This window comes from Eleutherodactylus coqui, chromosome 6, assembly GCF_035609145.1.
Source record: "Eleutherodactylus coqui strain aEleCoq1 chromosome 6, aEleCoq1.hap1, whole genome shotgun sequence".
Taxonomy (NCBI): Eukaryota; Metazoa; Chordata; class Amphibia; order Anura; family Eleutherodactylidae; genus Eleutherodactylus; species Eleutherodactylus coqui.
Genome location: NC_089842.1, coordinates 182001111 through 182026718, shown reverse-complemented (window position 1 = coordinate 182026718; position 25608 = coordinate 182001111). Strand labels below are relative to the sequence as shown.

At 42.3% G+C, this 25608-nt stretch overlaps 1 protein-coding gene across 2 annotated transcripts in view; it reads left to right on the top strand.

Moving 5' to 3' along the window:
* TTC9 (tetratricopeptide repeat domain 9) overlaps positions 1–20791 on the top strand; it is a 50582-nt gene extending 29791 nt beyond the window's left edge. For both annotated transcript variants that reach the window (XM_066608400.1, XM_066608399.1), the window contains exon 3: positions 10093–20791. In XM_066608400.1, coding sequence (XP_066464497.1) covers positions 10093–10172 — 80 coding nt within the window. In that variant the 3' untranslated portion in view covers positions 10173–20791. The remainder of the gene's footprint in view (positions 1–10092) is intronic.
* The last annotated feature ends 4817 nt before the right edge of the window (positions 20792–25608 follow it).

Sequence of the window (25608 nt, the reverse complement as noted above, 5' to 3'; positions counted from 1 at the left end):
GCGTAGTGGCAAGATGGTAAGGGTGCATGGAGACCAGCCATGGCTGGAAAAAATCTTCATGGTCCTCTAGATCCAGATAAAGAATGAAAATGAAAATGGATTATGAAAATCAGGCGCAACCCATGATCACGTGGGGTAACTGCACTGTAACTACTATCACTGTGTATCTAGCTATTATACGGTGACTGCATTATTTAGAGCCGCTGTATCTGAGCTGGCAGTGTTATTGATATGCTGTCTCTAATGACCCTTTTACAAGGGACGACAGGCATCTAAACCAATGCACGAGGGCTGCCATCACCCCTAAGGTCATCAACGCTCATGCAGAGCGTTTACACTGACAGACTTTACTACTGGAACGCGGGGTTCCCGCTCAGTGCTTCACCTTCTATGTGAAGCGGGGAGCATTTAAACAGAATGTCAAGCCTGCAATCCAGCGATGGTTTTCATGCTATAAGTTGGCGAAAAGAACTTGTGAGCGAATAGTAAACACCTTTTTTGCATTTACATTGCACAATTATTGCTCAAATGTATTTGTTTTTAACGAATTTGAGTGATAATCGTCCAGTGTAAATGGCCCATAATATATATGTATTTGGGGGCCATTCTAAGTTTTGCAATGGGGCTCTGTGACTTCTAAACTTCTAATCTGGCCTGTTGCTGGTTGAAAGACAGGTGACATACTGTATAAGAGCTAGTGTAATGTAGAACTATTCCTACCCAGCATCACATATTTCCATCGTGTCACAGCTGTCGGTGTCCCACGAGGACTAGTTTAGTCTGTACCAGTTATTCTCCAGGCACAGTTGGCACTGTTACTATGGGATCCCTTCTGAATAGATGGTGGATGACAAGCAAATAATAAGTAATCCTATAAGATTTGATAAGAAAATAGAAAATGATTTTATTGCTTCCCTGTAAGTGTTAGAGAGGAGTCACAGTGATACCGGAGTGTGTTGACAAAGGCTGCGGCGACAGCCGAAACGTTGGCTTCAAGCCCGTGTGGCTTCAATAAAGATGAAATTCCTTTAATTCTATGCATTGACATATTTGGGTACCCTGCTTTGCGGCTCCAACACATCATTTCTTGCTGGAGTATGTTATCCAGGTAATGATCATATCGTAATGGACACATGCATGAGGAAATAGGGCAAACTCCCCTACCCCATTATCTGGTTGTGAGAAATTAGTCACAAGTTGCTACTATAAGGAAAGTATACTGTAAGAGCAGCAACAGGAAGCATAAACTATGATTTACATTTAGTTTATACGACAACCATGTGATAACCAATTGGACATTATTACAGTGGTTAAATGAGATTACAAAAGTATGGCTATTTTCTTTCAGAAATAGCACTATTGTGGTACAAAGGCTGTTTCTGGTATTACAGCTTGGCCTCATTCATTAGAATAACACTGAGCTGCAACATGACCCATAGGCAGGAGTGGTGGTGTTTTTAGAAGAAAGTAGCCATTTTTTTCTAATGTCATAGAAAGAAAATCTCAGAGGGCCATGCAGTGTGGAAATCGTATAAATTGGCGTTTCTCAACACCAGTCCTCAATGGCCTCAGGTCATATTTTCAGGATTTCCTTAGTATTGCGCACCAGATGTAATTATTGGTAGCAGACGTTGCCACTGTTCTCCTTTATGGGTATATTTAGACATAGTAGTCTTGTAGTGGGTTTTGACTGCAAAGCCGCAGTAAAATGTTGTGGTTTTGTCGTGATCTGGCAAGTTTTGCAGAAGTAAAAACAACAACATGGCCCTTATGTCAGAATAGGTCCTGCAGGATATTCTTGAATCATGAACTGTTGTGGGTACTTGAGGACTAGAGTTGAGAACTGCTGGTCTACACAAGATCTTGGGGTGTGCTACAGGACGTATCATTTCAATATGACGGGGGTGCAACCTGGCCACACTCCTAAAACTGTGGCCGGTGGATGGGGTTAACTTCAGTAATACAAACCCAAACACTGGCTGCCATCTGGTCTGAATGGACCTCAAGGGTGTGTTCACATGTAGTAGATTTGCTGTTCTTTTTCGACAGCAGGAAAAGCCATACCATTTTGGTGTGAATCTGCTGCAGATTTCAAATTTTCAATTGCAAATCCGCACCAAAATATGCAACAAAGTTCATACAAAATGGTACAGATTTTCTGTGGATTTTTCCCATTGCAGAAAACCCACAGCAAATGCACCATGTGTGACCATACCTTAAGGGTGGGCTGCTACTCTTGGGTTAGTATGCTTTGTGTTTGCACCCCACACTAAAATTTGCCTCTGTGTAGTGGTGCACTTGGCTGGTAGAGTTGCAGCTCTCCTATGTTGCCTGAGGTGACGTCCCAACACTGTTTTACTTTGATCAGGGAAAGGTGGGACACCAAAAACCGTTTTGCACAGGGCACCATATAACCTAAGGCCGACTCAGGAGCCAATAGATTTCTTGGCGTTAACAAAATAGTTTAGGCCAGGAAGGGTGCAAGGCCTGAATTCTAAGAAATGAGTCATATAATGAACTGGAAAATATAAGCACTTGTGTGCAGAACACAGTAGATGTTCATGGGAGCTTTAATGAGGCTTTGAAACTTGTCCATGACATCATACGGAAAATGTCCGGACTGCTTGATATTGTGTAGTAATGGATAGAGCTGAGTTGTTTGTTACTTTCATAAAGATGATATACCCATTGTCACTGATGACTACATCCTAATGAGTTAGTATGATTTTCCAGGTTAGTTTTTTTACTTTTTTCTGTGGTTGTAAAAAAAAAAAAAAAAAAAAAGTTGAAACTATGCTGTAGATCACATTAAAACTTTGACACTTGTTTAATAAATAAGGAAGATAGAACAGTGCCTCTGCAACGCCACCTATTTGATAACAGCATTCCTTCAAATCAATGCTAGACCCTTTATACAGGTCTGTAGAGCAATGATTGGGAATTGAAAACCAAGCCAGAATCCATACACAGACAGCAGTTTATAGGGGTATTGTTCTGTCTTCCTTATTTGCATATTGCCCAAAAGAGCATGGATGGCTTTCTAAGTCTCCCCACTCACATTCTTGATGATCTCCTTAAGAAGTGATGTTACCCCTCCCTACCCACGTCACAGGCCTCTCACTAACCAAGCCAGGATCCTACTGCACACTGATGAGGGGCAAAAAAACAAAACAGCTGTCTGTGTATGGGTTCTGGTTTGGTTTTCAATTCCCAATCATTGCTCTACAGACCTGTATAAAGGGTCAAGCATTGATGTGAAGGAATGCTGCCATCCAATAGGTGGCGCTGCAGAGGTATTGTTCCATCTTCCTTATTTGCATATTACCCAGAGGAGCATGGCTGGCCTTATAAGTCTCCTCACTCACCTTCTTGGTGCTCCCTTTAAGGAATGATGTTACCCTTTCCGACCCACTTGTTTAAGGGATATCCACACTATGATTGCACATATTATTAAAGGGGTTGTCTCTAAATTTAAACATATCCCCCATCCAGATTGTCTGATGGGTGGGGGGCCCCAATTACAAGACAGTATCCAGTATATACACTGTTTCTCCAGTCATCTTTGTGGGACTGCTGTACAGTAAGAACACTGTACTCTGCTCCTCTTCCGAGGCCCATAGAAATGAATAGAGAGCCGTGGATGTGCTCTTCAGCTGCTACCTTTGGAACGAGGGGCATGGGACCCCAACAATAAGGCATATATCTCCTATCCTATAGATCAGGGATAAGTTTAAATCTTGGGACAACCCCCTTACTCCAGTCTCCTATGTTGCGGGGATGGAGTAAGACAAATTGAGGTCCTTCAGCATGTGGTACATTCTTTTCTGTTGCACAATACCAGGTGCAGTTTTGGGAGTGGTGCGCTCCGGTAGTGATGCATGGAAAGACTCTGCAGGAGAAGACAGAACTCTCGTCCATAGCATTGCTTATATACGTGTAATTATCTTGCAAAATGTTTTAATCAGATTTGTCATTCTTAATCACCACTAACGACTAGTGTGTGTATATAGATGTGACTGTACAGGGTTAACACAGATTTGACCCAATATCAGACCAATATTAATCTAAACAGATAGGTAAAATGCCCTTTTTCTGATTGGTCTAATCAGCCAAAAAATATAAAAAATTGCTAAAATGTATTTTTCTCTGACGGCTCTGTAGTATAGCAGGAGGCTTCACCCTGCTGCTCTCCAGCTGTAAACTATGACATGGGAGAAGATTGATATTACGTTACTTTTCTGATATCATTGTTTAGATACATTATTCCAGAGATGCATTATCACCCATAATGCATTGCTACTACTGTACAACATCAGAAACACTTAAGCTACTTTGACACTACAATTTTATGATCCATTTAATGTATGTATGGGGAAAGCAAATACTTCAAACAGAATAGAGAATAGATATATATCTGTTAAATGGATAGCATTGTAGCCTATGTGTGATGGATGGCATCTGTCACCCATACCATGACATAAAGGTATCCATTTAATGGATATTTTTGTTTTAACAGGATGCCATTATATTCTGTGGGTGATGGATGTCACTGTATAGCCGGATTCACACACGAAAAGTCTGCATGCGCAACATACAGGAAATGGAACCCCCATTGCTTTCAAAACGCTGCACAAAACGATACGCAGCGTTCTCTATTTTCCTGCGCACTTGCGCAGGGAAAGAGCGCGCCTTGAACTTATTAAATTAATTGGCCATTTCAATGGTTGAGTGCATTGGTGCATGATAAAAGTAATAAAAAAATGCTGTTGCAATTGCGTGCGCAAAAATGTATATGCTTGTGTGAATCCGGCATTAGGCTGTTTACAAATCATGTTTTCTATCTAAAGCTAATTCCATTCTGATTATCCATCTTCTATGCATTAAACTGCAGGATGGAACCAGGATGCAGGACAGCTCATTTCTTTCCATTTTAAAGGGCCACACCGATGAAAACACATTTTTCAATCTTTGATTGCCTGTCACACTCTAGAGGTCTCCTCGGTGTATTTCACTCACTTCCATGCAGAGCATCCCCCTGTCTGACGCTTATCAGGCACCATTTTGATAGTGAGATTTTTTTTGTTTGTTTCAGCACAGCATTGGCTAGAGATTCTAACATTTCTGTCTGCTGGGGGGGTTCAGTTTAATTATAATTATCATTTAGGTGACTATATAAGCTACAGAACATAAGTCATACAGTCAGGAAAAATAGCTGTGACCCCCTCTATTATATCTGTGTGACAGGAGCTGTGTGATCATCATCAGCAACTGTGATAGGAGTGGGTGTATCTCCCTCTAGACATTTTCTTTGCTAGGGTCCATATAACAGCATCACATATAGATTGAGAAATTGACTAGTTTCAGATATTCTAACCCCAAGTAAATCTGAGCTGCTGAGAATTGAGAAAAAGACCAGGAGTTACAGAAAGTAATATTATTACACAGCTAATCTGTTAGGTCATACGCCCAACAGCAGAGTAGAGATGAAAGGCAGAATGACCAGAAAAAAATTGTCAGTTACAAAAGGGTTAAGCATTGTATTCTGGCAGCCTGTAGCCACCACTAGGGGGAGCTTTGAAAAAGCATATATCAAACTCAATAATACAGAATATAGTAAGCCCCTAAACTGCCTATATTGCAGGCAGCGAACATATCTGTATTTGTACATGGGGACTGCCAGGGGAACAACAATGGCCTCTAGGTGGGCCATATATGGCTTTCCTAATAGGCTGTCAAATGCAAAATAAGGTTGTGTTCATACTGTTCATTTTTTTTGTTTTTGTCAACGTCAAATCCGTATACCATTTCTTTCAATGGGAATTTGCGTTGTAGCCTGCACAAGACTGATTTTTTTTCGGCATGCAATGGTAGCTGATTGGCTGCTCAGCTGACTGGCGTGCAGGTCCTGGAAAGACACTAAAGTTGTAGAGGCAACCTGCAGAGGAGGAAAGTGGCAAACCTGGGAGCAGTGGTGGGGAGGAAAGTGGCAAACCTGGGAGCGGTGGCGGGGAGGAGAGGGGCAAACCTCGGAGCGCCGGCATGAGATCCACAGTCAGCGGCAGCAGTCTGAGTTCTAGCCTCGCAAAGAGATGCAGAAGCTGACCCGGCAGGGGAGTACAGCAGTAAGCCTGTGACCGGTGGCGGCGCCGGTAGGACATGCTGAGGCACTGGCAGCAGGAGAGGCACAGCCATCCCTAATCCCCCAACAGCAGTGGCAAGCCTCGGAGCGGCTGTGGCGATGGCAGGGGAGACAGTGGAAGTGCAGCAAGCACATCCAGAGCAGTTAGGCAGAGGATGCACTGGCTCCTTGCAGGGGGATTGCTGCCGCGTGGAGGTGGCGGCTACAGGGGGCATGCACGAGGGATGGGTGCTCCAGGAAAATTGCTAGCAGCAGCGTGTGTATAGCTTGTTGCCGTGGCTGGATGGTTAGGGGTTGGTGTTCATGTTAGGCTTAGATTATTCACTGTAAATACTTCCATGTAACCCTGTAACATGGAACTATTTACAGCTAATAATGTAAGCCTGACATGAACACGAACCCTTAACGCTAACCATCCAGCCACGGCAACAAGCCATACGCACGCTGCTGCTAGGACCGTACAGAAGTCACCAATCAGGAGCTAGGGGTGTGACAAGTGTGTTCCTGCATCCATGCCCTGTCAAACCCCTAGCTTCCGGGTAGTGACAAGATACAATAATACCGCAGGATCCTTGAGGATATTTTCAAGAAATATAATGAATACAGATGGAAGAAGCAGTGCCAAACCAAAAAATATGGAGGAAGTTTGCCTTTAGGGTTGCCGAGGGTCGTAAACTGCTAACAACAACAACAACAACAACAAATACAGAATTTTGTACCAAACAAAATATCTCCAGATACATACTGTGAACTTAAGGCCCAGAATTATCTGACTGTATACTGTACAGTGTATGCGCTATCCATAGACTTCCAAACACACAGTAACATACTACCCCTTTTCATAGTAGTCCACCTACCCTCTAAATTTCAGAGCAGCTTGTGGTATTAGTGTATCTTGACTCCACCGGAAGCAAGGGGTTTCAAAGGAGGAACGCCCCTCACACCCCCAGCTCCCGATAGGGTCAAGGCACAAAGGTCCTAGCAGCGTGTACATTGATTTTAGGTGTCCCTGCAGGTATACGATTAAGCTTACTTCTCCACCTCACCTTTAGGAGCTGTGAATGCTGCCATGTTACCAGTGTAACATGCCAGCATTTTCAGCGAATAATATAAGCCTAAGCACACAAACAACCCTCACCCTAAAGCAGCCGGGTCACCTAAAATCCATCCACACGCTGCACTCCTCTCAACAGCCTCCCCGTCTCCCTTAGTGTGAGTCAGTGCTCCGACAGCGTTCCCCACAGACTCCTCGTTCCCCTTCCTGTGTGGAACCCACTGTGGCCGCCTCTCACTCACTGTCGGCTGCCGTCGCTGTGTGCTCCAACGTGCTGCCAGTGCAGGAAGGCCTTACGCTGGCTCTCTGTGTGTTCTTGCTGCTGTTGTGTCCCTGCTCCCAGGGGGTGCGCAGGTGGCGGCTCCCAACGGCAAGGCGACGTAGAAGTCTGTTAGGGGCTCTGCAGCTTGGCGGTGTTCAGTGCAAAGCTACTTTAAAGTGACTGGGGGGGGGGGGGGGCGTGCACCGGGCAGTCCGTCGTACACCACCGTGGAATCCCTGATGCATACCCCACTCTCCGCTTCCCTTGCACATGGGGCTGGGCAGCTGCAGCAGGGTCCGCTGTCAGAATTTGAAAGGCAAACTGTCTTTGGATGCTCTCTGCATTGTTACTTTCAACTCTACTGGGCTGCCAAGACCTGCCGCTTAACAAGAATTGCAGCCAATGAGGTACAGGGTGTGTCAACCCCCCCCTCTCCCCCCCGACCCTGGTGGCGTCAAGATACACTAATACTGCAGCTTGTTTAGTTACCTTGTTTGTAAAATACAATTTAAAACAAAGGAAGCTTATGAAATAAGGAAACATTTATCTACTGTATGTATATAAAAGAAAACGTTTAGCTACTGGAAACCTAGAGATGTCTTATGTTAAAGTGAAGTCTATACTTTCATAATGGTCCAACTATCTGCAGTTGTTTATCTAAAAGAGTCCAACTAGTCCTGCATCCCTTTACATGGAGTGACTTCTAGCTGAGCAGGTATTGAATTTTCTGGTGCTTGACACTCCTCAGGGGTGGTTGATGCATAAATATACTGAATCTTCCCATTTAACCCATCAATGGTGTGGCATGGATTTTTATGCAACTTCTGCTTCAACTTTTCCCATAAGGACTCAATTGGTGACAAATCAGGGCTACTTGCAGGCCAAGAAAGTGTGCAGATCCCATTTTTGACATCCATTAGGTCTGTGGGCCAGTTTAGCGTACATGCCACGAGTATCTCTCAGTGCACACATTGAACGTGCCCATCAGACATGGAAGAAGCCCTTTCTACTCCATACTGCACACGCAGCACTGCTGTCTACCATCTGTGTGCGAATCATATTTTACAGTCAAAACGACCATTTCTCCAGGTGGCTGAGGATGTACCCACACGGCGGAATGTTGTGTGGCGAATTCTGACTCCATAACCATGGCTTTTTGTGTGGATCCACATGCACAATTTGCCCTGTCAATGAGCAAAATCCACGCATGGAATGGAATTCCAACGTGGAAAATTGTCTTTCTGCATCAAGAAGTGACTTATCACTTTTTGATGTATAGACACACAGAAACGAGATTTTCCCACCTAAATGTCCACATCAATACGTCAGATTTTCAAAACAATATATTCTAAGGGTTAATATTTTTTATTTTATGCCTAAGTTATTTCGATTGGGCGTTCTTATGGTACCAGGACAGTGCCAGTACCTTTTTTTTTATTTTACGTTTTATATAGAGAAAAATCGGCAGAAGTAGTATTAAATTCAAATTTTTAGTGTATGACAACGCCAAATATATGTACTCAGATTGAACGCATCATCACTGGAATACTTGGGAACAATGGTTCCCATATTTATTTTTTGGTACTCCCTGTCACTGGCTCGTAAGTCGTCTCATTTTGACCGCTATGTTGATGAGTTTTCATTACTGAGAACTGATCATTACAACTCCTTATCACTTCATTAGGGTTGAACTGACGAGGTGTTGGCCTCATCTCTTTACTGGCAGGCGCTATACAGTGAGATCTGCCACTAAAGTGGAGGACTTGCACATATTGTACGTTCTAGCTGCACGGAGCATCAACTGTTAGGGGGGTGTGTGTGTGTGTGTGTTATATATATGGCGGACACTAAGGGGTTAAAGAAGTATTAAGTCTAATTTCCAAAGGTCTGGCTCTAAAAATAAAAAATATACATGGCATAAATACGTCCATCTGAATGAGCCCTAACTTGGTTTATTACCATCTGTCACAAATGGCTACTTCATTTTACTTATTGGCTTTGTATGACAACAATCCGTAATTTAAAGTTTTCCCCACAATCCTATAGGGCTGCTGTTAGATACCTTTTGTAACCAGTCAGTTTCCTGATATAACATTTAAAGTGTCTTCAAACTAAAATGGCACATTATTATTGGATTTTTGAAAGCGACTCATACATTGATACCTATGGGGGAAAATGGGGATTTTTTATTTTTTTTTAAATATAGTAAAGCAGATTTGTGCCTATTGGATAACCCCTTAACTGTGCTCAATGCAATGAGAGCCATTAATGAAAATTAGTATCATGGATATTGTCAGCAGTAGCAACCATATAGGCAAAATGTTCTATATGGCACAGAGTGCTAAGGCAGCAGCAATGCAGTCTTTCATGCTTTACAACCCGAAGGTTGCGGGTTCAATCCCTGATTGGTTCAGGTAGCCGGCTCAAGGTTGACTCAGCCTTCCTTTCCTCCGAGAGAGATAAAATGAGTACCCAGCTTGGTGGGGGGTAATAAATAAATTACTTGAAAGCGCTGCGGAATAAGTTGATTAAGATAAATAAGATTTATTTATTTTTATTTATTACTTTTGGTTGGTGCTAAGTCAGTGTCATTATCTGTCCGCTCTTCTGATTTTTTTTTTTTGTTGTCATCCCCAGATACCAACGTCATCCGATACATCCAGTTGGCAGAAATGAAGCTCAGTAGATGTTCCCAAAGAGAAAAGGAGCTTTCTTAAATCGGATATCCATTTGCCAATGGGATCACATGACTGTTTCATCACTACGAGCTGTGTGGGTCAGGCGTCCTGCATCACTGACCAGTTCCACCGCTTTTTATTTTCGTTTTGGGGGTACCTGGCTGGATGCGTCTTTGCTTAAGTACCTGAATCCTTACTACCAAGGGGCCAGGAGGTGCCATGAACTTGGAAATGTAATATGCTGTATGTGTAATTCTGTCCACTGCTGCAGTGCACTCCGCCACTTTCTTGTACCCGCTATTTGAAAAAGGGAAGGAGGAACATTGCAGATTTCAAAAATCTTTACTGATTTTATGTTTTTAATCTGCTCATGGTTCAGACGTTCAAAGGGTCTTTGGGGACGTCATGCAAAATCTTTCCAACCCGGCTTGATTCCCTCGTTACTTTAGACACCGCAAGCTATTTTTCTAGTTCTGTAATTGTTAGTAACACTTCTACTACTGAGGGAGAAAGCTCCACGCCTGTTCTATGAGGATGGAACGTGCAGGAAATGGGCACTTTATAAATGGCTACTCGCTCCTCTTGATTACATATGTGCAGATTGTCGTCTCGACCTGCCCGCATTCCAGTCGCTGTGCACTAACCACCGAGCGGTGATTACAGAGAGCTGCCACGTGTTAACATTACAGTACACTGCGTCCTATAGACATGCCAGGTTCTTCTTTAGAACAACTTTTTGTAGCTGGAAAAAAAAAAATTAGAAGTTTTCTTCTAATAGGGGAAACTGGAATGAGCTTGTAGCATTACATAGCCGGGCTCCACGCTTCTCAGCTGCATGCTCCAGTTTGTTGTACGCTTCGAAGAATGCGGAAGGACACAACTTGTCTCTTTTTCACTTGAGACCTTCTACTACTGCAATAGCCCGGGCTGGGTTCATTAACTACATGAATAGAACAAAGTACTAAATGTGGTATCTAATATACGACCTGCTACACATGCTGTAAGGTTTTGTGTTGTTTTTCCATAGGGATTGGACTTCTCTCTAGTCCAAGCATAAAGTTTTCCCTCTACTTTAGATTACTTTTTACAGCTACTCCTGCCGACTCCCATAACCACACATGCTCGGGCCAGCGGGCATTTTTTTCCTCAACGGGGAATAAGCTGCTGCCAGATTTTTCCGACAGCGGTTTATCTTCCTCAGCAACAAAGGATTGGACATGGTTAAAGGGGATTCATTAATAAATAAGCAAAAAATGGGGTTGTGCAGGATTAGAAAAAGTTGCGCTTTAAGGGGCATTTACATGGGACGAAAATTGCTCAAAATTAGTTTCAATGAACGATAATCGTACTGTGTAAATGCAAAAATAACGTCTACTAGCGTTCACTTTCCGTTATCGCTGACTTTCTTGCTGCGTGTAAATGCTTCCCTCTCAGCGCTTCACATAGAATGCAAAGCACGAAGCTCGTGATCATCCATTGATCTGCACGGGCACTGTGTCCTTAGCAAAGACGTCAACTCTGGTGCAGTCATTTAGACAACTGTCATACTGTCTAAATGGGACACTATTGCTCCAGATATGACACCGCAGTTGTCCATAGACTATAACGGTGCAGCCACCTTCACTAGAACGTAACGGAGCAGAAATGCCACGGACAGACCGCGCATTTCTAGAAATCCTAAAGCATAACTTTATGGCTAATCCTGGACATGGGACTTGTGCCTTGTTCACACTGAATCAACTTCTGCTTTCATTAAAAATTGCCAGATGACTGTGCACACAGGACCTGCCCGATGTCCAATCCACTTACTTCTCGGAGATTTATTATTTGTGTCTTTGCTGTCTGCAGTTTTCATCTGTTTTTCCCTTCTGGGCCCTTGGGGGATTTGTTCCTGGCAGTGAAAGTTCTGAGGGGTCTCTTCTTTTATTTCTCCTTTTTTATTTTTTACTATTTTTGTTCAACTGTGCAAAAAAGATAAAAATTGGATCACTACAAAAGTTTAAAGGGAAGCTGTCGTCATGTTTGAGCCCCATAAACTACATTAGGTAAAGGAACGGGGAAGCCGGGGAGCTGTGTTTTATATCCACCAGTTCCAGCACTATGACCCCGCACGCCACTATGTATGAATCTCCCATAGATCAGAATGGCGGATATGTGAGCAGAATGACTCAAGCTGTGTGCGTACAACAACTTTGCGGGACACAGTCTTAGAATTGGCACCTGTTGCGTATGGAACACCACTCTACGGACTCCCCTCCCCTTTTGAGCCCCAAGTGACGAGTTCCCTTTACTTGGATCAAGACACATGGTCATAACTGACCAATATTCTTAAAGAAGTTGCTGGAGGTTAAGAAATTTAGCAGTAGAAAAAACTACTTGCATATTAGCTCGCCTCCTGCTCCAAGATGAAAGCATGAGCTGCTGCAAGGCTTTCCGAGAAGCATTCCTCCTTCAGAGTCTGTATAACACTGGTTAATATCTCATAACCGTACTGTAGCATAGATTGCTGTAGCTTCTGCTAAATGTAAAGTGGAACTGTCTTATTAGTGGTTAAGTACTATAGGCATCGCTTTACAGCAAGCTGTGTTTCTGGAAGGCTGTACTTATCAATATGGCTGACCGCATCCTTATTCTTTAAGTTTTTTTTTTTTTTTTTTTACAAAACCATTCTAATATTTCATTTACGGCATGATAAATAATAGCTATTTAATATAAATAAAGCTTAATATATTTTTCTCCAACTTAAAAGGAACGTATAAACGACTAATTTTTTAAGAAGTAGGATTTGTGTACATTGAAAGGGTTGGCTGATAGTCGGTGGTTATGACAAGTCAGAGCCGTGGGGATCTTGCTGATGCCAATGTTGACCACAAGAATAAGTATCCAGCTCTGCATTTGTTCTCCAGCCACTAGCTATATACCATACTCCATACTATTATAGTATTCATGTTGTTTTAAAGCTGGCATACCACTTTATCATGTAAGTTAACATTGGGCTTGATTTAACCCGTTGTACTTTCTTTCCTTTTACTCTCGCCTGTTGGCACAGAGCAAGTCAAGCTTAGGTCATTGAGACACACAGATGTAACTATACTAACTCCGGAGCATCTCTAGTGCCCAGTCTATCCAAAATTATGCATATTATGCTCAAGGCCAGACTATCACCCAGGTGATGTCCTAGACGGGGCAAGGGGTCTTTGCAGTACACAATGACATCTTGCCAGCGGGACTGTCAAAAGATTAATATCTCATAACCGTACTGTAGCATAGATAGCTTTGTCAGTCCTGTCACCAAAACTACCGCACAGCACTGAAGCCTCTACTGCAAAGCTCCAATCTGTGCGCAGCTTTTCTCTTTATCATATTTATGCTTCTGGTAAAAGAGACCAGACATCACTAAAGGTGAACCTTAAAGGACTATTCCTTAAGCCCCATTTACACACAATTATCACTCAAAATTCGTTCAAACGATGATGGTTGCGTGTAAATCCTACCCTCCTTTGCTTATCTGTCAAACGATGGATTTCATGTGAGTTTGAAATCCATTGTTCATAATAGCAGGGACCACACGCTGAGTTCTTTACGGGAGCGCTGATAACATTGTTTTCAGCTGCAGTCCCGCGACAGAACAAAGGGGATGTATGCAGATAACAGACCACCCGCTGTTATCTGCATACAGTGAAGAGAGCCTCATTTACATGCAAATGAAGCTAATAAGCTACTAATGGGCATTAGTGCCCATTAGTAGTTTATGCAAAATGATCACTCAAACTGTCAATCAAACTGTCTTTTGAATGAATTTTGAGCCATCATCTTTGCGTGTAAATGGGGCTTAATGCTGAAGGCAGCTCACCAATAGTTGATCGGCAGGGGTCCACCACTCGGGATCCTCACCAATCAACTGATCGTCGGGCTCACTGTCAGTGCAGAAGACTGGATGTCGTCATTGGTGGTCAGGGCTAGAAGTGTAATGGACCGTTTCACTACCATTGGAAGCAATGCCCCCTATTATACTGCCAGCTCTGACAGCAATAAGGAGCCAGAAGATTAATAGGGGGCATAGTTCCCATTGATTTTAATTGGATTGAAGCCATCTATTATTAAACTTCCACCTTGGACCACCGCTGATGACATCTGGCTCTCTGCACTAACAGCAGGACTGGGCGATTAGCTGATCATTGGAGATCCCAAGCGGTGGTTCCCCGACGATCAACTATTGCTGACCTGTCCGGACGATAGGTCATCAAAAGTAGAAGCCCAGAATACTCCTTTAAGGCTCTAATGTGCGATAGGGGAGAAAAGTACTATGTACAGTGACACACATCCAGGTGGTAAGATGTGAATCTGCATATAACGCTAACCAATGCTGTAGTAAAATGTTATAAAATTATTGGCTCTTGTCTTCTGGGATTTATTTTCCACTGTTTCTAATTAGATCTTCTTGGGGCATCTAGAAAGATGAAGGGTGTCATGTGTATAGGCCATGAGTCATACAGATGCAAATTGTGGCCTTATGTCTCAGAGCTGATAATTGTTCTTACATGTCAGGGATAGGAAGTGGATCTTCATTTCCCAACAAAGGCTTATTTGAATAGAATTTACTATTTCTATTGTTTACCATTTCCTGTGCCATACTGTGAACCACCTCTGAGATGCAGCTCTACCTACTGCTGCCAGGAGTCATATCTACACTAAATGACCACATTGTTAGAGATACTTTTCCTTTCCTGACTGCACCTTCCCGGTATAGAAATTAGACCCGTAACTACCAAGTGCAACAGAAAGTCAAGCCGGGAATCTTGCTGTGGATCATTTTGGAATGATGTAGACGGAAACAGCTCATTGATGAGAGGGGTCAGAGGAGGTTGTCAAAAATTATTCTAATGAACATGAAGTACACAGTCAAGCCAGTTGAGCTGAATACAACGCGAGAGCTCCAACTAGCCAAACTCACAACTCAACGTTCATAAGCAGTGATGGCGCATAATACTAGCCGGCCAGTTCCAGCACCATTACGGTCTAAGGGCTCATGCCCACAAACGTATCAGTAAAATGCTGCAGTCTCCCCACAGCGGTTTACCGATGTTTGTAAAAATCAACACATGTAATACGTGGTGAAAACATGGCCGTGGACATGAGTCCCAAGAGAAACAGAAAGAAAAGATTCCAGTTGGAAAAAGCTGCAAAAATTGAATCACTGAGCAACAACTCTGCCTAAGGGCTCTTTCACACGAGCGTATATCGGCTGCCGTTTTCACGGCCGGCCGATATACGCTACGATCTGATGCATTGGATTCCAATGCATCAGATCGCATTGCTGTATTTCCGCAGCATAAAAGCACTCGGCCGGGCACTTTCACGCCGGGCCGAAAAGATAGTCCTGGAACTATCGTCCCGGGCGGAATACATCAGCCGCTGCATGGGCTCCTATGGGAGCCATTGATAGTGGCCAGAGAAGAGAGGTGGGAGGGAGTTTAGCAGCTCTCTCCTCCCTTCTGGCTGTTTGTAATGAGCAGGGGTGAGGCGGGGCGGAGTTAAGTTTCACCTTGCTCCGCCCCTCCCATTGCTGGCCGCGAGGAGGGGACGGGTGCTTAGCTCCATTCCCGTCCACTCCTATTGCAAACAGCCTGAGGGCAGGGAAGAGGAGATGAGCTGGCAGGGGAGGCTACGGCATTGCAGCCTCGGCGTATATGCGCCGGGGCCCGTGCTGTCTGAATCGGCGCACAAACGTTAGATTTGTGCGCCCGTTCACGTGTTTTTACGGCAGCGGCGAGTACACGGAAAAACGCCTACGGCCATGTGAAAGAGGCCAATGCAACTATACCCTAAATGGTATGTCATTAAAGGGTAAGTAATTAGCTTATCAGTAAGTAATTATCCCTTTAGTGGCCCTTTGTGCTCATATCAAACTGGCAAGTTCCTGTTGTGTAGACAAGAGCCAGCTACAAAGCAGAAGGCGCTGAAAACTAGTACTGCCATAGTCAGCCATAGCAAAGAGGGAAATGGGTTTAATATTTAAAGAGGGTCTCTAACCATAGACTAGGCTATCAATGTTTGATTGGTTTGGATCTGATGTTCGGTATCTCCATGGGTCAGCATAATGGAGGGTGCTGTGTTCTGTTCATTGATTACATAGGCACGGACACTCATATGGATAGAAAGCTGTGCTTTATACTGCAGCCAGTGTCATTCAGGGCAATAGTTACAGTACCAGGCGTAGCTTAGATGAGTCAATGTGCCCATGTAAGCAATGAAGATTACATGGTGCTCCTGAAGACTGCTGTGGCCTCTCAATTTTTAGTGAAGAGGGGTGTCGTCTCTCCTTAAGGAGAGCACCCAAAAAGTATGTGGAGATACCTAGTGGGTGAGTAGGTCGGGGGACGGCATTGTCTCTCCCCAAGCAGAGCACCCAGAAGGGCTGTCAGAAAACACCTAAGAGGTGAATGAGGAGACTTATATGGCCATGCATGCTTCTCTGGGTAATTTATGCAAATACGGAAGATGGAACAATACCTCTGCAGCGCCACTTATTGGATGGCAGCATTTCTTCAAATCAATGTATGACTTTTTAACAAGTATGTAAAACAATGATTGGGGATAGGAAACCAAGCAAGAAAATCATACACAGACACCTCTCTTGATCCATGTTAAAGGCCTGTCACCAACCAAGCCAGAAACCTACCTTACACTGATGAGGGGCAAACTCCTCGAAGCAGCTGTCTGTGTATGGGGATAGGAAACAAAGCCAGAAAACCAATCATTGTTTTACAGACTTGTTAAAAAGTTGTACATTGATTTGAAGGAATGCTGCCATCCAATAGGTGGCGCTGCAGATGTATTGTTCCATCTTCCTTATTTGCTCTCCATTGTTTTGCCTGATGAAGGTGCCAGAGGTGAAGCCCCCAATGAAGTTTATAAGCACAGACCATCAATTCTATAGTTCTGAAAAGTAAGCACATTATTATATTGCCCCCTGTCAAGATTGGGCAATAATTGAACAGTTTGATCTGAAATCCTATAGAAAACTGTTCTGAAAGGATTTCTAGATGTTCAAAATTGATGTGAAGCTTCTGGCATAGAAGACTGCCTGTAATATTTATAAGTTAGCTGTGCAAAGCTTAAAATAAGCACAGAGAGATAAGTGACTCTTTAACTGGCCCAATGATTTCATAACAATTCAGTTTGTAGGAGTAAATGGGACGTGGATTATTGGTGATTTAGCAATACGGCGCATAGCTTTATATGGATAATATCTGCTGTGTGGATAGTTTACTACGGATGAATTATACTGCGCTGCTAAGTATCTTGCATTGGAATACGGCTCTGAGAAATGATGCACCCTAGAGTTATGCTTTATCTTGTTTGAAGTGAAGAGTAAATCACAATGTGTATGCATAGATAACGCAGTATCTGCATAGTTTTATATCCTGCATAAATTATGGGTTTGGCAAAGTTAGAGCACAGATAATGTTGTCTTTTTGTGCATACGCCGACAAGCAATTTTCACAATCATTCCTTGTTTATAGCAGCCAGCATGAAAAATTTGTATAAGGCAACTGTCAGTAAAAGCGTGTCTGGCACATTCACAACCCCATCTGCTATCCCAAGTTTTTAACATGATTTGTTAAATGAGGTCAAAATAAGTCAACATTTCAAATATTAGTGAGCCGGGCTACTTATAATGATTTGTGGCATAGCAAAATAGTACTTCCAGGGTGGTGGAGCACACGCAATAGGTTGGCATTTTCTATTTTCTGCAGTTCAATTTCACCTTTACTGTGTAGAATGGGGTAGAATCTGCAGAGTCAACTCATCAAGGAATTGTAATCATCTGGAAAATGCATATCATATAAAATTTTGCATTAATACTAAGATGCCATTACATTTAGCTGCAAGCTACAAACAGATTGTGAGCTTGGCATAGCCCTAGCATACAGCAAGTGTGAACTATCTGGTGATAATTAAGGCCATATCACGTTTCTGATGCTGCACATACAAATATTTGTCTGGCTGAAGATTAAAGCAGAGCTGGATATATCACATGAATTTGCAATGGACTTAAAAATAAAACTGCTGGTGTCTGTCATTTTAATATGGATCTTACCTGCTGCCACTTGGATCTGTGACCAGGCTCCTTCCCAGGAAAATCTGATTAGCAACTAGATTTTGGGACCGTTACAATGATCCATTCAGCCAAATTTCTCCGAGAAAATAAGGAATCTTTGGATAACCAGTTGAAGGCAATTGAGTTTTCTGTGATCAATGTGGCGATGACCTGAAAAAGTGACCATACTATATAAATATTTGCATATAATATATATACCTAGAATAGCTTCAAAAGTGGTTTCTCCTAATATGTCATTGTTGTGACCTATGGTGTATTCCTGACACTGTGCCATTGGAATCAGTTTTGTCTCAGAAGAAGCTTTATGCTGGCGATTCTGAGTTACAGAAATATTATGGCATATAGTGATATGTCTTTAAAGTGGCTGTCCACTTGTAAACTATTGATAGCGTACCCTTAGGATCAGCCATCAATAACAGAGCAGTGGAGGTCTGCCACCAGAAATCCCCACTGATCACCTGTTCACTGAGCTGATTTCTTCAGAAAGTAGACAGCTCCATTCTCACTGCAGTGGCCAGACTTGGTATTACAGGAAAAGTTCCCAGTGAAGTGAATGTATGTTGTACATGTAATACCAAGCCTGGCCACTCTAATGGGAACAGTGCTGTTTCCTTCTTGCAGAAATCGGCTCAGTGCATGAGAACACCAGCCCAGCGACCCGCAGATCTCCATTAATCTACTATTGATGGCCTATTCTAAGGGTAAGCCATCAATAGTTTACAAATGTACAACCCCTTTAACATTTATAATATGGAAATATCCAATTAAGCAACACATCAACTTTAGCAGCTAAAATACTTTTGAGTGTATTAATCTTGAAAAAAAAAATAAAACAAATACATTTATAAATAATGAAACCTTCGGGGTTTTTCATGGTCTCAAAATTGTGGATCAATTCATTAGATATTGCAGAAGCTGTTTTTCTGTATATATTTAGTGACATCTTATCATTGAGAAGTCTTGTACATACTCTGTTATCCTAAAGATGACAACAATAACATAGCCACAAAGCTCTTGATGTTGGCACTTTGCAAACTGTATTGTACAGTCATATTACTGTTTTACAATTACACAGATAGTAGAGACTTAAAAGGGGTTTCCAGGATTAGAAAAAGATGATTTTTTTCTGTTTTCCTCCAGAAACCGTGCAACTCTAGTCCATGGTCTGGTATTAAGTCCAGTTCCATTTACTTGAAGAATGTGGATAAGCTGCAATACCAGACACAGCCATGGACAAGAGTGGTGCTATTACTGGAATAAGGATACTTTTATACGGGCGGATAGTTCTCAAAGCAATCACTCAAAAGACCGATTACATGGGACTGTTGCTTCATGTAAAGACTGAACCCAACAGGGCAAGAGAGTTGCTTGGTTTTGGCTCAACTACAAACCAAGCAACTATTGCCCTATGTAAACAGGCAGTCGTTCATCTATGAACAACTGCCTGTTTACTTTGAATGGAGGTGGGCGTCCGGAAGAGATCGCTGGTGCGCTCTGGCTCCATTCAGTAAGCAATCACCACTCCTGTTTGAAAGCACAGGAGTGCTAATCTTTGTGACGGCCCTAAAGCAAACCTTTTCTAATCTTGGACAACCACTGTTAGGGGCACTCCTTGTAAAACTGAAACACACTCTTATGCTTTGTGCAGAGCCTGAGGTGGTGGTGTTTGATAATGAAATTCTAGCAAATGGGAAGATGGAACAATGCCTCTACATCATGTATTTAGAAAGTAGCATTTCTGGAAGCCAATATCAGACATTGTAGAGACATTGTTCCATCATCAATTTGCATAAATTTCCCAGAGGAGCATGCAGGGCTTTATAAGTCTGCCACCTTCTAGGTGCTCTCCCTAAGGAGAAACTTTACCCCGTCGGAAGTTCAAAGAACAAGAGGGAAGCGTGTGCATTATGCCCGCTCCACTCAAGGTCGGCACTAGGCATAACAGTATTTTAATGGTAAAGGAATACGGTGAATGAATTCTACTCCTTTGTATCCGCCATAAATATGAACCCTTGTCTTTAGAAAAAAAAAAGCTGTGATGTTGGCCTCGTCATTTCAAGTCGGTATTCTAGATTTTCCATTTCTGTAATTAGTGTGACTCGTTTTTCTACCTCAGGCATTCTGTTCCTATTTCTGGGTTTTAATGAGTATGAACATCTATGTTAATGCCTTCCTGTGGCTAATACTGCTGTATTATTAAATAGACGTTTATTTGGACTCTCGCAGTGAATATACAAAGTACTACTTAAACCTTGATTTGCCTTGATCATTATGCATTGGATGTGTGGGAAGTATGTATTAGGCAGATAGAAATGGCAAGTGTTAGTCAGAAGATTAAACAGAACGGGATGCATATTGGTTGAACTGCATTTGTTTTACCTAGTTTTTTTTTTTTTTTATTCAGTCGGAATTGTCGACAGTTAAGCATCTTTAGTGATGTAATAACTTATATTCAGAGCTTTTATTTTTACTTTTGTTATAAAACCAGCACTGTAAATGCAAAACATGTTATAAGTAAATGAAAACACCTTCATGGTCTTGGCTTCTTATTTCAATCGAATATTTTACATCTGGTGATTATTTCATATATTCATTCTCCTAAGTCTGGGCTCACATGGGCGGATTCCAGTTGCAGAATCCGTGGCAAAATGCGGGCATTGAAAAGCGTGTAAAATCACTTTTTCGTTCACACTCACGGATAGACACTTGTGTATTCCGTAAGCAGAGGAAAAAAATTGCAGAATGCTCTATTTTGCAACGGATTTTGCAAAGACACCCTCCATGAAAGTCAATGGAGGCCATCCAACCCGCAGTCCATACGCAATTAATATTGCGCATGGACCGCAGGTACCTGCATCATCGCTAAGTAATGACATGGGAAATACAATAATTGAAAAATAAAACTGTACTGTGCATGACCAACGACGAGCCAACGCAGTCATCCGCAATACAGGAAAACAAGGTACGCAGGGTCACGGGCCGGGACCACAGCCAGAATCCGCTGCAGGCCTTCCGCATGCTGAATCCGGTCTGCCCATGTGAGCCCGACCTAAGACTTTGAACAGCATAGTTCACTTTCATCGAAAATCCAAAAGAACGAGACAAAGTTGAGCAAATATGGATTTATGCCTCGCCAACCAACCAAGGACCCAGAACCACGGGTGTTTAGCACATATATGGTCATTGGAGCAGACTTAATAGACCTAGACAGAGCAAACAGACTAGACAGCCTTAAACTTTGCCAGATCAGGGTTGCCAACCAAAATTTGTGGGGGGGTTTTTGGGGGGTGGGGGCAACTTACCCTGCAGAATATGTTGGCGTGATATAAATGATTAGTATTATTATTAACTTATCCAGAATTCAGACAAACAACATTTTTTCTGGACACATTGTAAAACCATAACGAATGATAAAGATAAGTGATATTAGTTTATAGGTCAGAAACTAATATGAATTCATTACCAACATTTACATGAAGCTGTAAAATGACAATAATTAGTCAGAATAACCTGTACTGACTGTCTCAAAAAAATTCACAGGCACTAGAAAAAGTGCCCTATTTTTATGAACTGGCCTGGAACTTCTGGACAGTTGTCAATGGTGTCAGACTTATCATATCAACTTATATCAGGTGATGAATTTGGTGTGTCTAAACTGCCTAGTCCCAATATCACTTCTTAGTTGGTTGGCTTATGTCTATGACATTTTTTGCAAAGAAATAAAATATTTTGGCTCAGGTCATCTCCAAAATGGCTGTCCAAACAAATGCCATCTCCCCAAACGTCCCCATGGACATGCTTTCAGAGAATCTGTCACTACTGGGGTTGGGGAACAATTACTGTAAGAGCCGGATAGGTAAAAAGATACTGATTCAGAATGTGTTTATTCTCTGGGTGCTTACTTGCCTTCTCCTGTTTCAATCCCAAATTCAGTCTGTGTGCTGAAGTAATTAAAAGTCCTCGCTATTATATAACACCGTTTAGGAGTTCTTTGCAGGCTTAGCATACAGCAACAGACTGTTTGCTTGCTGACTGCAGGGGAAGGCCATTGAGTCCAGAGATAATTATGAGATATTCAGAATGCAAGTCTTTATACACTTACAGACATTACTGTAGTCTGGTAAGGAAGCTTAGTAACAGATTCCCTTGTAAGTGTGGCGTCACACAAAACGACTGCTGGGCTCTTAAGCGCCCAACAGCCGTCCCAATGATCATCACTTTTGTGTTTTTACAAAAGAATGAAAATTGCTCACCGAATTGAGCCGGAGCGCACTGGAGATCTCTTCGATCACCCATCTCCATGCAGACTAAACAGGCAGTCTTTCATACATGAAAGACTGCCTGTTCCAAAAAGTGAACAATTGTCACTCGCCCCGTCCCTGACAATGATTGGCTCCTATAAAGCCACCCTTAGATCAGAGAGGGAGGCGAGATGCATCTAATAGCATCTTATCTCGTCCATACATTCCAACATACCTGTTTTTTGTTTTCATGATAGTTGGAGATGGGAGACCTCCCTTCAATACACATTAGTTAACAGCAAAATCCACCATTATCTACTGTATAGGAACAACAGAAGCCCCCCTTCTCCTTAACCTTGGAGGTAAATCAACTAAAACAAAAAAATTTGTTAACTTGGAAAATTGTTATGCTCATCTCCACTTGAGAACTATCAATCATAAGTCTTACAAATAGATGAGCGGATGACACTCCCCAAGAGATGGGGAAAACTGTCCTTTTTTGAAAAAAAAAACAAAAAACCCCAAAAACTCTATAGTCACCACAGGGAAAGCATACCATGGCAAAAACCAAGGAAGTTTTTCCAAGGAGAATTGTCTTACCACGGTCCATGAATCCAAAATCAGCAGATGATGCATATGCATAGAGTGCCTGACAGGAAAGCCACTGCAAGAGCATCCGATGAACCAAGTTGGTCCAGAAGATGACTTTATGGCCTATTAAAGAAAAAAAAATGTTTTTGATGAAAACCAAACTGTGTTAAGATGCTGTAGTCAATTTCATGGCTTGGGCCAGCACCAGGGAGAGTTACCATTATCTGAAGAAGAAATAATTCTGAATTGCATATGCAAATTGTACAAAAGAGTGTGAGGATATCTGACCACAGCAGTTATAAAAATTCCTCCCATGTAAATAATAGACTATAAACACATATAATGTCATAGAACATAAAAGGATAGAGCTTTACTTAAATGGATCATGCCCATCTTTGGGGTTCCCTCGGAACACCTCGCCCATTGGTTTTAACAGGGCCGGCAAAGCATTGCACGGCGTTTGAGGTGCACACAATTGCGATGTGATGTTTCCCATTGAAAATTATGGTAACACTTTCCAATCCTCTGGCGCGGCTGACAATGGCTGAGGACCACTACTTACCTGAAGCGATGCAAGGCATTTGACACACAAACTCTTCGCATCCGTGGGGAACTCACAAGTTCCCATGCGCAATATTGGTTCGAGTTTCATGGCCCAATATTGCACTCACCCATGTGAAAGAGAACAATCAATATTTAAACCGAACGATTAGTGAATGAACCAACCAAGATTATAATGTCTGCATAAAATGAACAAAAAGTGAACAATTAGGCTGATGGCACACAAACAGATTTGCATTGCAGAATCCGTGGTCAGCGTCTGAACTGAGAATCCACAGCAAATACTATTCAGAACATGCCATGAAAAATCACTCTGTCTTATATACTCGCGAAATCAAACTGCGATTTCCGTGAGCAGAGGAAAAATCTCAGCATGCTTTATGTTCGGGCTGATTGCACACGGACGGTTTCCATTGAAGTCAATGGAAGCCATCAAACCCGAGGTTCATCCGCAATTGACATTGTATATACGTCACGGTTACCCGAGTCATCACCTAGCAACGGCCCAGGAAAAATAAAGATTAAAAAAAAAATCTGTACTGCATATGACTGACGACGAGCTGCCGCAGTCATCCGCAGTACAGATATCTAAAAGGTATGTGCAGTCGCCAGCTGGGGACAGGGCTAAATTCAGCTGCAGGCTCCCGCATGCGGAATCTGACCCTTTCGTGTGCTGCCAGCCTTAATCGTTCGAATGTTAGCTTCGTTAATAATAATCATTCTGTGTAAAAGCCTTAATTTATGATAGGTAGCAGACAGTATCATTCCTTTCGGGGCAGGTGCTCTGTATAGCATCTCTGGCTAATACACAGGGTATAATAGGGCTTTATAGTAGCATCAGTGAAAATGCAGAATTATGAAACCAGTGAATTTTAATGGTTTTCTTAACATTTGCGATGTTTTCACTCATGCGATTTTGCGAGAAATAACAAAAAAAATAAAAAATCGCAGCATGTCCTATCTTTCTGCGTTTTTTTTGTTATCTCCCATGTTTCCCTATGGAGCCTCCTTCTTATCGCATCTCAAAGCACAAACCTGCGTTTTTTGTGTGATGCGATGCGTTTTTAACATTACAAAGTCCTACTGACTTTCACATTTAAAAAAACGCAGGAAAATTGTGTAAAAAAAACATGCACGAAAAATTGCAAGCGGCAGTAATGTTTTTGCAAGAAAAAGCATCACTGACGCTTAAACATTTCTTGAACAAAATTATGGTTTTCTCACAGTGATATCGCGATCGCCAGTGTGAGGGAGCCATTACAGTACTCTGCAATAGCAGAATATCTTAATTCTGTATGTTTTTGGCCTCTCGTACACTGCAGCATATTTATAGAAATGCTATGTAAATTAGCTGCAGCACAGATCGGAGGGTACAAATACCCAGAAGATGTGTTTTGTAAAATGCCCTCTATCTAGAACAGCGACAGACACTTTGGCCTTACAAATTACACATTCGGAATGCGATTTTTCTTTGGCAGCTCTATCCTCTGTTTATAATGATGTAATTAGCACTTACTGTTGGACTAAAATACAATAACTTGGTGCTAGGAATCACACATTTTATTATACCTACCATTATACTTACCAAAATCCTCTGATTCGTAAAAGATACCTGGAGCCTCTGAAAGCTGAAATGTACGAAAACAATCTCCATCTCACAATATAGTACACGCTTTCAAAAAAAAAAAATCCAGCCTCTAGAAGAAGTTGTTGTTTTGCTGCAAAACTCGACATGCAGTTACTTCTAAGACAGATCTGACAATGATGAGAGTTGTGGTGTGATTAGATGAACGGTCTTGCCACCTGGAGCCCTAAAAGTGGTTCCTCCCTTGGCCTATTAAAAGGATCTCAAGGGCTCCTTGCGAGTAGTGACCTCTTCTTCCGCTTGTGTAGAGCTTGTTGACCACTAGACCCCTCTACGACGCAATCAGAGATTTAAGCCCAATTAGCAGAGTTT